The following is a 15153-nucleotide window of genomic DNA, read 5'->3' as shown; positions in this document are numbered from 1 at the left end:
TGATATTAAGACATTAATTAATCAATTAGGTACCAATTTTGGGCGTTACGAGGGTGTTAATCCTTCCTCGTACGTAACCGACTCCCAAACCCGTTTTCTAAAATTCGTAAACCAAAATCGTTGTTTTAGTAAATCAAAATATTTTATTAAAATGACTAAACTTTTTGGTGATCTAATCACACCTAAACAAAAAATATTGGTGGCGACCCCCGTTTTAATTTTCACTTTCAAAACCAAAGTCGATCCCCGTTTTTTTTTTTAAAATGGTTTCGACAATGATTATTTTGTAACTTTTTATAGTTAATTGATGAAATAAAAAATTAAACATAATTGGGTTACTTGCAATATAGTTTGCACTTAAATCTTTTGAGTGATGAAGGAGAGCTTACATGAATGAGGCGATTTATGCAAGTGTCCTAGATAAATGTTTTACGTATAGGATTAGTGGTACAATCATGGAGAACCCTTTTAGGTTGTGATAAGACATGATTTTGAGATATTATAAAAAAGTGTAGCAGAATTATCATGAATTATCAAGTGGGTCCTAATATAACATTGTGATGGTGCACGGGATAGAAAGATGCTAAGAAGTGATAAAAGGAACCAAATGAATTTTGATCGATTGAGTTTGATCAAAGTAGTTATAATAGATTATGTTAATTGATTATCAATTATAAATTTTTAATATTAAATTTATCGTCTAATCTTCTATCTTATATAAATCCAACGTAAATTGTTTTAATCGATTGAATCATTCGATATTAAGTAGGTTTAACTACAAAGAAAAAGAAGATTAGCCCCTTCAAACACCATTTTCTTGGTGGTTGTTTGTTTCCCTGGAATTTGGTACAAACCACTTGTTAACTCGCGATTGAGCCAAGAGAACCTGCAGATAAATGATACATATAATATCAGAGTATGTTGTTTATGAAACAAGGAAAGTTTGAAGCTTACCTGCTTGTCCCAGTCAGTTTTCCAGATGATAATAATAAGAACAAGAGCTTGAACAAATATTCCTAGCAACATGCCAACCCAAACACCCTGAAAATGAAAACTTTATGCAAATTTGAAACGCTGATAAGTTTGCTTCTTAAAATAGAAAAGATGTGGATGTGGTAAAATCACCTTGACTTCCATGTTGAAGACGTATCCGAGCACAACACCAATTGGAATGCCAATTAAATAGTAGGAGGCTATGTTAACCCATGCCACACTGCTTTGCCATCCAGCACCAATAGCAATTCCTGTCAAAAACATACGTCCCCTGTGACCAAACTAAAAATAATCCATCTCCATGCATGAATACATTCATGTTGTTCCAATTCTTCATTTTCCTTTTAAGCACTCAACAGGGAGATATGACCCTCTACGAACGAACAAACACAGGGACAATCTTAAAATAAAAATGACACTTTCCACCTGAATCAGTTGCATGTAATCTATGTTTACCAGAGAGGACAGGTTGAACACTGTCTAAAAGTATGGAGCAAGCCAACAATGGAGATAAATCCACAACTGCATTGCCCACTTCTTCGCTTTCAGTGAATACATATGCTAAACGTCCTCTAAGGCATAAGAACAACACAAATGTCACGCATCCAATGCAAAGCGATGTAAGTGTTATGATCATAATTGAGAATTTCACACTTTTGGAGCTTCCTCTTCCAAGCTCATTTGACACCCTAACACTGCAAATTTTCCAGGAAAACAAACAATATGTTAACTCCTACCAAACAAAATGCAAAAATCCATGTCTGGTTCAAGCTTTAAGATGATAATAATACTTTGGTAAAAGGACCTTTCCAGTCCCTCTCAATTTTGAAATTAACCAAATTAGTCTCTCTCCAAGAAAAATTTAGAGAAATTTAATCATTGTCAATTTTGAAAGTGAGCAACTAAGGACAATTAAAGGGCATTAACATCTTCCATCAATTGTGTGTAAATTTGATTGATATAACAAAATGTATAAACTTTGATAGACATTAACTCCGTTTAATTGTCTTTAGTTGCTCATTTTTCAAAATTGATAGAGATTAAATTACATTTATTTTTTTGAAAATGATCAATTTACTCAATTTCGAAATTGAGTGGAACAGTTGATCTCTTTTTACCTAATACCTTGCTGCAGCTAAGAAACCAAGTGATATCATCATTTGCCATGCATTAATGTTTAGACTGAAAATAAGAACATATGGGTATTAGTTTTAAAACAAAAATGAACCTCGAAGTGAAATAATTTAAATCGTTTCGAAAACATTGCCCCAAAACACTTACCAAATGGCAAAAGCATCAATTGCAATCTCAGCGTTTTTCAAGTTTCCAGTTAGAAGAACCAATATTGTGTTGTACCAAAGCTCAAGACTGACAAGGACAACAAAATTCCCAACATCAATATCTTTGTCATATATTATTCCATCAAGAACGGTTGTTTTAAGCTGACAAAAACCTTACCAAAGCATAGCACCAGATGACAAAGATAGCTTTACAACAGGCCATAGATCCTTGAAAGCTAACATTGAGAAACCCTTCCATGTATCTTTACAGCCTCCACATGTAACAAAGATAAGCTGACCTATATTCGGTATCCAATAGGCCAAAATTGTGGATAGCAAAGCTCCAATGAGCCCATACTTGAGTTTCATTGTTAAGAGCCATGAAAGACAGATGTGGGTTCCAATAGAGAATGCTGCTAAGTATGCAATAACCATATTCTTGCTCTGTGATTGTAGGAACATTTGGCAAGTAAATGATATGATCATTGAAAACATGATGAAGATGAACCAATGACCTATATAACCTGCCACTATTGCTATCTTTTCATCTTGGCCTAAAGCTATAAGAATTTTGGTTGTGAAGATAAATAAAGGAAGAAGGCAACTGGTAGTCAAAAACAAAAGTAGCCATGATCTTTGAAGGTATATCCCAAGCATATGGTATCGTTTTGCTCCAAATGCTTGTCCACACAATGTTTCCAATGCACTAACCATACCAATCTGTATAAACAAAAGTTTTCAACATTTAACACTAGTCTAAGAGCCTCACCAAGAAGTTCATTCCATTGCAATGTCAATCTGAAGGATGTACATACCAGAACACCATTGCCAAACCTAAAAAGGACAGTGCAACAAAGGGAAAAGGCAGCAAGCTCAGTAGGTCCAATGTGACCAACAAAAGCTTGACTGATTATAGTGACACCGAAGGTTGAAAACTTGGTGAAAATTGCAGGGCCGGCGACAATCCACAACTTCTTTGACTCAGTCCATAGCTTTTCTTTAAATTTCAAATCTCCATCTTCATTCTTCTTAGCTTCTATTAGCAGCTTCTGGTTGATATCTCCGCCCATTGCTTTACAACAAGTGGCAAATCCTGGGAATAAATTTTGGAAGGCTTACTAAAATATTTAAAAATTTTGGAAGTTTACTAATTAAATTTTTTGTGAAATTAATGAAAGTTTTAAAAAATTTGAGGGGTGTAATTAAATTTTGCTAAAAACTTCAAGGAAGCATATGGTTTTTTTTTAAGCAGTAATCATTATGATTTTTATTCTTTTTATCATTAATCATTAACCATATGATTTTCATGCTTTTATCAAATCTATGCTTAAGAAAACATAGAGAAAGATTGTTTCTTTTTTAAACCATATCAAATATTAAGTGGAATTACCCTTTTATTATTTGAAATGCCTATTAAAAACACAGGTAAAAAACAACAAAATTAGAAATAGAACAGAATTTTTTTTTTTAAATTCAACTTTGATGCTAAATATATAAAGCTAATGAAAAGTCATAGTTTCATCTTTCAATGTAAGAAAATGTTGTGGTAACTTCAGAATTTTTAGGAGAAAGTATTTGAAGTGTGTTTTACTGAGTAATTGATTGAATCCTTGATAATGATTGATATTGTCTTTGAGTTATGCTAGGATTTTTTCGCCAGACACTAATGAAAGCTTAAGCCTGAGACAGGGTTTACAAAGTGGAACCACCTCGTTAAATCGAATCATACGTGATATATGAAACACCTATTGAGGGGACGTGCACATCTCGCATTCGATAGGGTTCAAACTCCCGACTGAGAGCATATAGATCATTATGGGGGAGGTATGATGCCACTTGGCCCATAATGACCTATATTCCTTAAGCTGGGGGTTTGAATCTTATGAAGTGCAAGACGCACACGTTATTTCGATAAGTAGTACGTACATCACACATAACTTGATCTAACAAGGTTTTCCGCTCTAAAAACTAGGCTTGGGTTTTCATTAAAGCCTAAAGACAAAATTCCAATATGACCTAAAGATAATATTAATCATTATTGAAGATTTAATTGATTACACGACATATGACACTTCAAAAAACTCTTGAAAGAGTTGGAAGTTCTTAGGAGCAAGAACACCAAAATCAGGTTTAAAAGTAAAATAAATTTAAAGATAAAAACACATCTTAAAACTTACAGGGAATTCCAAGCAAACAGGGAGAGGCAGCTGGGATTGGAAAATGAAGACTAATTCATGTTTATCTTCTATTCTATTTTGTTAGAATTGTTTTTTTTTTCTAAACATCAATAATCATTTCTTTTTGCTCATCCACATCAGCAAAATCCATAAAAGTAATTAAAAATTTGAATAAATAAAAATAATAAGCCAAAAAGGTAACAGTTGACTCTATTGAATCTGATAAGTGACAAATTGTTAAAAATTATGTATGATATTTATTTATTCTATAATTAAATTATTGATTAAGTTAGTGCAATTAATAATTTAAAAAATATATATTATGATAAGGTGTTTTTTCAAAATAAACTCACAAATATCAAATAAATAATAGATAGATAAAAAATGATTTTAAGAATATTTGCAATAAACAACATACAACAAAATTATATAAAAAAACTTAGAGTATTATATTACTTTATCAAAAATTAAAATAATATTTCATCTTAATCGGTGAATATGATCCAATATTGCATCTTCAAAGAACTATTTCTTTTCTTTTATATATAATTCTAACTTATTGATGCTAACAATTTTCAATTATTTTCTTACTAGTTGATCAAATATGTCTAACTACAAGAGGTTATTTATAAAGCTAAACTTAAATTTTAATTTATATATAACTCTAATATTAATTAAGTGATGATTAAGATGCTTAAAATTCTATTAAAGTAAAAAACTCCATTTTACATCAATAAAATTAGCAAAGTTCTTTGATGTCAAATGTTTATTAACTAATAATTGGTAATTGTAATTGTAATTGTAATTGTAATTGTAATTATACTTATAATAATCATCATAACGTTTTTCCTATATTTTACACTTAGAGTTTTATTCAAGTAATAACTTTATTTTAAAATTAGCATAATTTGTGATTATCACAACTTCTATTAAAATTATAGTTATTTTTAAATGTATAGTTATCACAACTTCTATTTTACTTCAACTTTTTTAACTAATAATTCTAAATTAAATATTATAATTATTTTTAAATATGATTTCAGTTCAAAAGTTTTTCCAAGCTCGTACTTTTATATAGATTATAAACTAGTTACATCCGTTGCATGTGATTTTAAGCGTTTAATTTTTAATTAATTTTTAAATAATGTATTTTTAATCATTGTTACCTACTGTTGATAATGATAACTCCTCTTACTTTTTAAATAATATAAAATTTTGGAACTATATAAGAAACTAAACTATAATAAAAAAAAAGATAGGCAAAAGAACATACAACAATTATAATAATAGTTCAAGATAAATATGAAAGATATTTAAACTAAATTAATCATCACATTTAATAATAGTGATTAAAAAATGGTTTTAAGAGTGCTTGTTTCACAAAATTATAAACTTTTAAAAAATAATATCATAATATTATATTTCCCCATCATCAATAAAAATAATCTTCAACCACTCTCCGCCGCCATTATTGTATGAATATGATTCAATACTGCCTTTTCGAAAAACCATTACTTTAATTCTCCATTCTTTTTTTTTTATAATTTATCTTATTAATGCTGAACATCTCCAATTTTTTTACCAATAATTTTTCTTAGATACTACTTGATTGAATTTGCCTAACTACTGAATGTTATTTATAAAGCTAACTTAAAATTTAATTGGTATATAGCTCTAATATTAATTAACTGATAATTAAGATGTTTAGAACTCTATTCAAGTAATTACTTTATGAATAAAATTACCACACCTTTTTTAAAAAAATTAACACAACCTTTTTTACGTAATTTTTTAACTAGTAATTTAAATTAAATTATAATTATAATTATCACAACATTTTTTTTATATTTTATGCTTAAAGATTTATTCAAGTAATAATTCTATTTTAAAATTAACACAATTTTTTAACTAATAATTCTAAGAAAATTATAAATATTGTTAAAATTAATTTAGTAATATGATGAAAAATAAAGGATATTCTCGTCAGTTTAAAAATTTTACAAACTTCTTCTTTTTTTTTTGCAATAAAAAACTGATATTCTATTAAAACACAGGCCCGAGGTAAAAGTCCAACTACAGAAAATAAAGAAAACAGAAACGACAAAACTTTAAACAGCACAAAAGCACGCAGGAAACCCAAAACCATGGAAAAATAAAGAAACATCCAAACACGTAAGCCACTATTAAAACCAACCACTAAAATCCCACCTCGCACCAGAAACGAAGCGCCATCAGAATATCAGTCGAAATGGCTTCCTTTAACCACACAGATAATTCTCAAAAATAATCAGTCAAAAGCTTCTTTGAAAACCCACCCATGGAGAAACTGCAGCACGTTCTCCTTCTTCAAAGAATGCCCGAAACCCCTTAACCTTGCTGAACCCAGGCTTACCAATCCTTCTCCATAACTTTTCGAACCGAATCAGGAGGTTCATGAAACCAGCAACTTGCAATCTGTCGTCGACGACCTTCCAAAGCCAGGGTATGCGCTACACAATTAAGCATCCTCAGCACAAAAAAGTACGAAACATTTACAAACTGTTGCCTCAGAACTCTGATATTGTTGATAATAGGTCTAAGTATCAATCTATCCTCCTCCTCAGAGTTCAGTTTCTTAATAGTAGTCAGGGAGTCACCCTCTAACTGAATCCTCGTCCAACCTAACTCCACCGCAAAAAGCAAAGCCCTCTCACATACTCTCGCTTCCGCTACCACCGCGTCTAGCACATCTCCATAAGGGTAAGTACACGCACCCATAAATTGCCCTTCATTATTTGTTGCAAGGACTGCTACAAAGGAAAATCCAGATTCTTTAATGAAGGACGCATAGAAGTTTAATTTAAGCATCCCACTGTCAGGGGGACGCCAAAGTTGTTTCCTCATAGGAATAGAAGGAGACTTCAGTCTAGTCTGGTTAGATTGTAATTCCTGGCTATATCCATGAATAAAACCCACGAGATCCTATTTTGAGTACTGAATTCCTTCATATATCAGTTTATTTCTTCTATGCCAAAGGGCCCATAAGGAAATAATAATAATTTGTCTCATGCAATCATCCCCCTCGATGAACTTCTTAATTAAATTATCTTTACCATGCGAGGTGAGATCATTCGAATCAAAGCTGACCTTGAGGGAGACTCATAACTGCTGCAACACTCCACACTTCCAAAGGAGATGATCAGAATCCTCCGGGGTTTCCTTACAAATAGGGCAAGCCACATCTACTGAAAGGCGCCTAAGAAAAAGGTTAACCAAATATGGTACATGATTATTAAGAAGTCTCCATGCATGGATTTTAATTTTATTGGGAACCTGTAACTCCCAGAGAAGTTTGTAGAAGTCTTTGTAATTGCTATCAATGCATCTAATAGAACTATTAGTCTTTAGTTGCTCTGTAATCAAAACCCTGTACCCGCTCTTCACTGAGTAAGTCCCAGATCCCTCGAATTTCCAGACCAATAAATCATGAGAGCTTTGACAACCAAGAAGGATTGAGAGAATTCGCCTTGCTTGGTCTTCATCAAACAGACTTCGAATTACCTCCTTTCTCCAGGTACTAGACTCGAAATCGATCAACTGGTTCACAGTAGTCCATGAGGTATTAATAGATTGCACTAATAATCTATTATTTTCATGACCAGGCAACCAGGGGTCATTCCAGATGTTCACACTGTTACCATTACCAATTTGCCAGACCAGTCCATCAATAATCAAATCCCGAGCACTACAGATGCTCTTTCAGGTAAAAGAGGAGTAAGTACCCACTTTAGCCGAGAAAATATCTATTGAAGGAAAATAATGGGCTTTTAAAACCCTCGATAAAAGACAATCGGGCTTAGAAAAAATGCGCCAAACTTGTTTAGCTAACAAGGCACGATTGAACAAAAATAAATCACGAAAGCCCAATCCACCAACACATTTAGGTTTGCATAAAACCTTCTAATTGCTCTAATGGATTCCTTTAGCCGATTTGTTGTTAGACCACCAGAATTTGTTTAAAATGCCCTCCAACTTTCGACAAAGAAGTTTAGGTAAAGCAAAACACTGCATAATATAGACTGGAATAGCTTGTAATACTGATTTGCTAAAAACTTCCTTACCTCCCGTAGATAGATAGCGCAAACTCCATCCCTCGATTCTTTTCCTGAAGCGGTCCACAAAATGAGCAAAAGCCCACTTCTTCCTACCAATCATCATGGGCAACCCAAGATAATTCTCCGGATTTGTAGCCACTCGGACCCCCAAAATTCCAGTCACCAACTCTCTAGTCCCTGGTTCCATATTAGCTCCAAAATATATAAGAGATTTATCAAAATTTACCCTTTGTCCTGAAGCCAGTTCATTCTCTGTAATAAGCTATTGCATTGTATTAGCTCCCTCTATCGAAGCCTCTCCAAATAGAATACAGTCATCAGCAAAAAACAGATGGTTAATCAACAACCTTTCCCTTCCTATAGAAGCTCCCTTCAACCATTTTTCCTGCATAGCATTTTGAAGAAGTATAGAGAACCCCTCTGCACAGAATAGAAACAAATAAGGACTTAGAGGATCCCCTTGCCTCAAACCTCTCGAAAGGGAAAACCATTTGCCATGTTCCCCATTTATCCCAACCGAATAAGAAACTGAGCAAACACACCTCATAATGAGAACAACCCAGTCAGGATGAAAACCCAATCGGCTCATCATACCTGCCAAAAAATCCCACTCGACTCGGTCATATGTTTTACTCATATCGAGTTTAAGCGCAAAATTTCCTTTTCGGCCTTTTTTCTTCATTTTGAGAGAATGTAAAATCTCATATGCAATAAGCACATTATCTGAAATATGTCTCCCTTGAATAAAAGCCCCTTGGGATTCACTAACACACACCTCTAAGAAAAGACTCATACAATCAACTAGAACTTTTGCGATAATTTTATAAATGACGTTACAGAGACTAATGGGTCTAAATTGAGCAAGGTTTTTTGGTTTCTCCACTTTTGGAATTAACACAATGTGGGATTTATTAATATCCTCCATCCCTATCTCCCCTTTTAAGATTGATAAACAGTACCGAAATACTTCAGGACCAACAATGTGCCAGTAATTTTGGAAAAAGATTGATGAAAACGCATCAACACCTAGCGCCTTTAAAGGCGGCATAGACCTAATAGCATACATGATATTATCCTCCGTAAACGGCCTTAGTAACTCTTCATTCATTTCACTTGATATTCTCTTATCAACCAAATCCAACAAACGAACATCATCCCCAGGACTTGAGGCCGTAAATAAATGCTCAATTCAAAATACCTCGAAGCATGCTGAAACATTTCCTCATTCATTAATATTCGACTTCCATCCTCACATTCCAACCCCAAAATTCGATTACGATAAAACCTCTGAACAGTGGCTTTGTGAAAGAAACTGGTATTTCGATCACCATGTTTCAACCAATTTGCCCAGGCTTGTTGTTCCCAAAAAATCTCTTCCTTGTCAATCTCCAAATTAAGATCAAGTTGAACTTCCATAATTTCTTTTAAAACCTCATCGGAAGGGTCCATGCCATAAAGCTCTTGGAGACATTTCTCTATATCCGACAGCGAGCAACCTTGCTCTCTATTTTTTAACTTGCTCCAATGTTGTAACTGTTGTCCCATGAACTGGAGTTTATCTGGGATACTTCCATCAAAGCTATTCCAATTCGAAAGTACCACCTCTTCAAAGTTCTATTCTAAGCACCACCTAGCCTCAAAACGAAAAATTCTGGGCATAGATCGTTGACCTTCATGATCACAACCATAAGTATCCAATAGAATCGGACAATAATCCAAGAACGAATGACTTAAATGCTCCAACTGGTAATAAGGAAAAAGAGACATCCATTCAAGTGATGCGACTCCTCTGTCAAGACGTTCTCTAATGTTCGTCGATAAAAATCACCCACGCTTCCACGTGAACCACCTTCCAACAAACCCCACATTAACACATCTCGAAACTCAGACATTTGACGATCTGATCTAAGCCTGCCCCCTTTTTTTCATAAGAGTGCATGATTTCATTGAAGTCTCCTACAAACCAAGAAAGCTTATAGTCATTGCCCAACCTTCGGAGTAATTCCCAAGACTGACCTCGGTTCCTTTCCTCAGGATTTCCATAAAACCTGATAAAACGTCAAACCTCTCCACACTCCGCATCCTGCACCTTAACAACAATATGAAAAGAAGAATAACTTTTAAGCCTAACAAGCTCATTACCTTTCCAACCAAGAGATAAACCCCATTTAGAACCAATCACATCAATATCAATGCCATTTACAAAACCACACTTCAAACGTACTTTTTCCATTTGCTTTGAATTTAATTTTGTCTCCATAAGAAACAAAATTCGGGGATTAATGGCTCGAATTTTGTTTTTGAGCCTACTAACCGTTTGAGGTCTCCCCAAACCACGAACATTCCAACTTAGGACCTTCATTGCGACCGGCTGCTCTGCCCTGCAGAGCCAGCCAATAAAACATTAGAATCTTCTTCATAAATGCTAGTTACAATTGCCGCGGCCCTCACTAGCCTTTGTCTTTTCTTTCCCTCCATAGTGGTAAGAGGATCATTTTCCTCAGCTAAAGTCAATTCCATGGGCCCACTAGAATTAAAGGCATCATCTTGCACCATGATACTCATATTGCGGAGATTAACATCCTCATTGAAGGAAAGATTATGACCAGATTCCTTAGCAATTGACTGGAAGTTTAACGAAGAAAAATTCAAAATTCCCCTTAAATTACGCCCAGGATCAAGAGCATCTCCCGAATTATGATCTTTGGGATTTCTTACCATAACCTCCTTACCGCACACAGAACCATCCGCATCCCATAACCACCTACTCGTCGTAGAATTCCGCCGTCTCACAACCGTTCGTAACGAGATATCCCACCCAAATACAATTTTAGCTGGGTCAATGCGGATACGAAACGGACAAAAACTTTCTCAATGGCCTAATCTACCGTAGATAAAACAAAACAAACTCAGTTTTTCATTCTGAAAACGAGCATATAGAGTATTATAGATAACATAAACATATCAACGTTATACTATTTTGGTTTTTTTTTTCATTGAAATGTATTTGCATATGAAATCTCTATACACTTTTCTTTTCTTTTTTAAGTTTCACAAGTACAATTAGAGTATAATTACAAGTATAATGTATATACAAATATATGTTGGACCAGCTATAGTGTAGAATTCAATCACTATAATACATAGTGGACAAAGAACTAGACAAAAGCTAGACTAATTCAGAAAAAAATAGATAAAACTCACACAAGACATACATACATAGTGGGAGAGACCCACACATCACAATTGTGGATGGTGAGATTTAAACTCAAGCCTACAAGGTCCAAAGTCTCAACTTTTGCCAACAGTGCCAAGGTCTCATTGGCACTTTATCTATACATTTGTATACATCTATACCTATTATTAATCTTAAGACAATTGCTAATAAGTAAGCTAAGTGCTGGAAGAAGCGATTAGGAAGGTTGGCACATTTTCAAGCACGGCAAAACAATGAACAAAAATCGGATACACAAATATTATTTATGCAGTTTGGTTTCCCTATATCTGTAAAGCTTAGCTCAGTGAGAACTAGCCACTATCTTCAACACTTACAACAAGTGAATCTAAATTTATCACACATTAGTGACAATTTCCTCACTTTTGTCTCCTAGAACACTGGTACTTTCACCACTAAATTCACCCTAGTGAACATAGCTTGTATAACCACAGTACGAGTTTTAGAATCAAATACACTATCATAAATAATGTTCCTCACTTGAGCAGATCAAGTACTCTCAATTCTAAGTATAATAACCTATACAAGTCTTAATTAAATATAGATTTCAAGACTTGCTAACCTAATGATTATATACATATATATATCAATCTCTATTAAACAACAGCTAAACTAGGATTGATATATATATATATAAACAACAGCAGTTTAAAATTTGATTGAAATGTTAATGTGGAATTTTTTATTGGTTTAATAATAAATCTAGCCTTCTAATATTTACATATTCTATCAATTTAATCCTAAATATATAAAGTTCAACAAAGTTAGCCCTCAAAATTTGTCATTTTAGTTCAAATTCTAAAAATTCAATAAATTTAGCTCTTAACATTTACAAAATGAAAATTTTTTATTTTTAAAAACTTCGTAATTTTGTTTTAAAAAAACCAACCCCCAAACTTGAATAATTTTTTTTAAAAAATAATTATCTAATCTCTTAGCTTTAACATAAGGCTTCAACTTTGGGTTAACCCAAAACAAGGTAAGACCTAGAAAGTAAGTATAATAGAATTTTTCTAAAACTTCAATAAATGTAGTTCTCAACATTTACAATTTTACAATTTTTTTTTAAAATTTTTAATAACTTTGTAAACTTTTAAAAAACCAACACTCGAACTTAAATAATAGTTTCAAAACGAGACTTCAACTTTGGGTTAACCCCAAAACAAGGTGAGACCAAAAAGTAAGTAATAATAGATGCTATTGATTCCGCATCTTTTCGGCCAAACACACAAATTTGAAGGCTTTTTTTATAAAAATAACCTAAATAATTTAATTAATTATCAAAATGACCCACAATTTTAATTAAATACAAGAATGACCTGAAATCTACAGTAAGTTGGTAGAGCCAAATGATTTGGCGCCACCAACATGCCACATCAGCAGGGAGCATAAAAAAATTAATTTTTTGGTGGAGCCATGTAGAATGACGCCACCTGTATAAATACCAGGAAAATATTAAAATTTTTAGAAATATGGGGGGACTTAAAAAAAATTAACCATTTTCTGGTGGAGCCAATTAATATGGCGCCACCAGATTCCCTACTTGTCATGTCAGTTTCCTTTTTTTTATTTACTTTTTTTACTTTTTTGACTTTATTTTTTATGTTTTGTTTTTTATGTTTATTTATTTATTTATTTTATTTATTATTATTAAATTTAAACAATTTAGAATATTTTATATATATATATATATTTTAATATTTTAAATATATATTTTGAAATTATTTTTTAAAATTTTAAATATTATTTTTTAATATTAAATATATTTTTAATAATATAAAATATTTAAATATTTTAAACTTTCAAATTTGTTATTAATTTTATAATATTTTAAATATTATTTAATTTATTTTATAATATTTTAAATTATGATTTAATTTTATAAATAAATAAACATAAAAAACAAAACATAAAAAAAAGTAAAAAAAGTAAAAAAAAAAAGAAAAGAAAGAAAAGGAAACAGACATGGCAGGTAGGAAATCTGGTAGCGCCATATTAATTGGCTCCACCAGAAAATGGTTAATTTTTTTTTAAGTCTCCCCATATTTTCAGAAATCTCAGTATTTTCCTAATATTTATACAGGTGGTGCCGTTCTACATGACTTCACAAAAAAATTAATTTTTTTATGCTCCCTACTGACGTGGCATGTTGGTGGCGCCAAATCATTTGGCTCCACCAACTTTTACCGTAGATTTCAAATTATTCTTGTGCTTAATTAAAAAAATAAGTAATTTTAATAATTAATTAAATTATTTAAGTTATTTTTATAAAAAAGCTCAAATTTTAACAACTTTATACACAATTAGGAGCAGTACTGAAAGATCATTAATGCCCCATTTTCAAGCACCAGAAAAGGAACTTTTTTTTAACTATTTTTCAAGCACAAGAAATTGGAAAAAAGAAAAAAGAAAGGAATTTTTTTGAAACTATTTTTCAAGTACAGGAAATTGGAAAAAAACGAGTAGAGTACAATAATGGAATTTAGTGTGAACCCAGATTAGCAAAACAACTTAACAAGATTCACAGTTTTCCAAAAACACAATACTATATTTCTAGAATTTTCAGTAAACAATGAGATAAGTATTGAAATTGACAATGTTTTAATGGTAAATAATAATTTACACCCAATGCCAAAAAAAAAAAAGAGAGAGAGAGAGAAAAAAGATAGAAAAAGGTAGAACGATAAGATTTAATTACTTGGAATTTTACTCTTTAACTTTCTTGTTAATTCTTGTACTATTATTGCTAAATGTGTTTTTAAATGCCAGATTGATTATTTTGGATTTTATTCAACTTTTTCATTAATACTTGTACTATTATGACTTCTAGATGGTTGTGGTTATGATGTAGCAATAATTTTATAATTTTTTTTGCGGGATTTTTAATTCAAGAATTTTTTTTAAAATTAAAAATAATCATTTTATAAATATCGAGGGCTAAATAATGTTTTAAAATTTGAATTAAAAAATTAATTTTAAATATTGAAAGCTAAACTTATTATTAGACATAAAAAAGAAGACCATGTCGACAAATTTATCAAATTTCAAGTTGTTAACATTTGATGACAAAAATAGAAAAATAATAAAAGTTGAATGATAAAAATAAAACTAATGCAACCTAAAGATATGAAAAATTTGATAATATATAACACATGAATGTATAAGTATGTAAAAATATATATACATAACATGAATGTACAAAGAAGCAAAAATCTTAATGCATAATATCAAGCTATAAATATGTCAGAAATCTATAAAATATAAAATATTCAGTCCAGTATAAATAATTTTGTTTTGTTTTAAGCTAATTTTGATAAATGCATTTACCTTTTAATAGTTAACTAAATGAGCCGACCCAACAAAACAAGACAAAA

At 31.8% G+C, this 15153-nt stretch overlaps 1 protein-coding gene across 1 annotated transcript; it reads right to left on the bottom strand.

The window, feature by feature from the left end:
- Positions 1-706: 706 nt before the first annotated feature.
- On the bottom strand, positions 707-3368 carry LOC121204731 (protein DETOXIFICATION 21). Its single transcript, XM_041075161.1, has 8 exons — positions 3089-3368; positions 2452-2993; positions 2275-2361; positions 2119-2175; positions 1450-1688; positions 1126-1244; positions 955-1041; positions 707-886 (listed from the first exon to the last, which is right to left on the bottom strand). Exons 1-8 carry the CDS (start codon positions 3341-3343, stop codon positions 803-805), a joined length of 1470 nt encoding a protein of 489 aa, XP_040931095.1. The 5' UTR covers positions 3344-3368; the 3' UTR covers positions 707-802.
- Between the last annotated feature and the right edge of the window lie 11785 nt (positions 3369-15153).

The sequence above is a fragment of the Gossypium hirsutum genome, chromosome A08 (genome assembly GCF_007990345.1).
Source record: "Gossypium hirsutum isolate 1008001.06 chromosome A08, Gossypium_hirsutum_v2.1, whole genome shotgun sequence".
In the NCBI taxonomy this organism is placed as follows: Eukaryota; Viridiplantae; Streptophyta; class Magnoliopsida; order Malvales; family Malvaceae; genus Gossypium; species Gossypium hirsutum.
This window is presented reverse-complemented; position numbering and strand designations above follow the sequence as displayed.

What these genes read in the sequence shown, in the direction of transcription:
- LOC121204731 (XM_041075161.1), bottom strand. Translation starts at nt 3,343, where the DNA reads ATGGGCGGAGATATCAACCAGAAGCTGCTAATAGAAGCTAAGAAGAAT. An exon ending in GGTTTCTTAGCTGCAGCAAG is followed by an intron (nt 1,689 to 2,118) that starts GTATTAGGTAAA and finishes GAAAATTTGCAG; the next exon opens with TGTTAGGGTGTCAAATGAGC. An exon ending in AAACTGACTGGGACAAGCAG is followed by an intron (nt 887 to 954) that starts GTAAGCTTCAAA and finishes ATTTATCTGCAG; the next exon opens with GTTCTCTTGGCTCAATCGCG.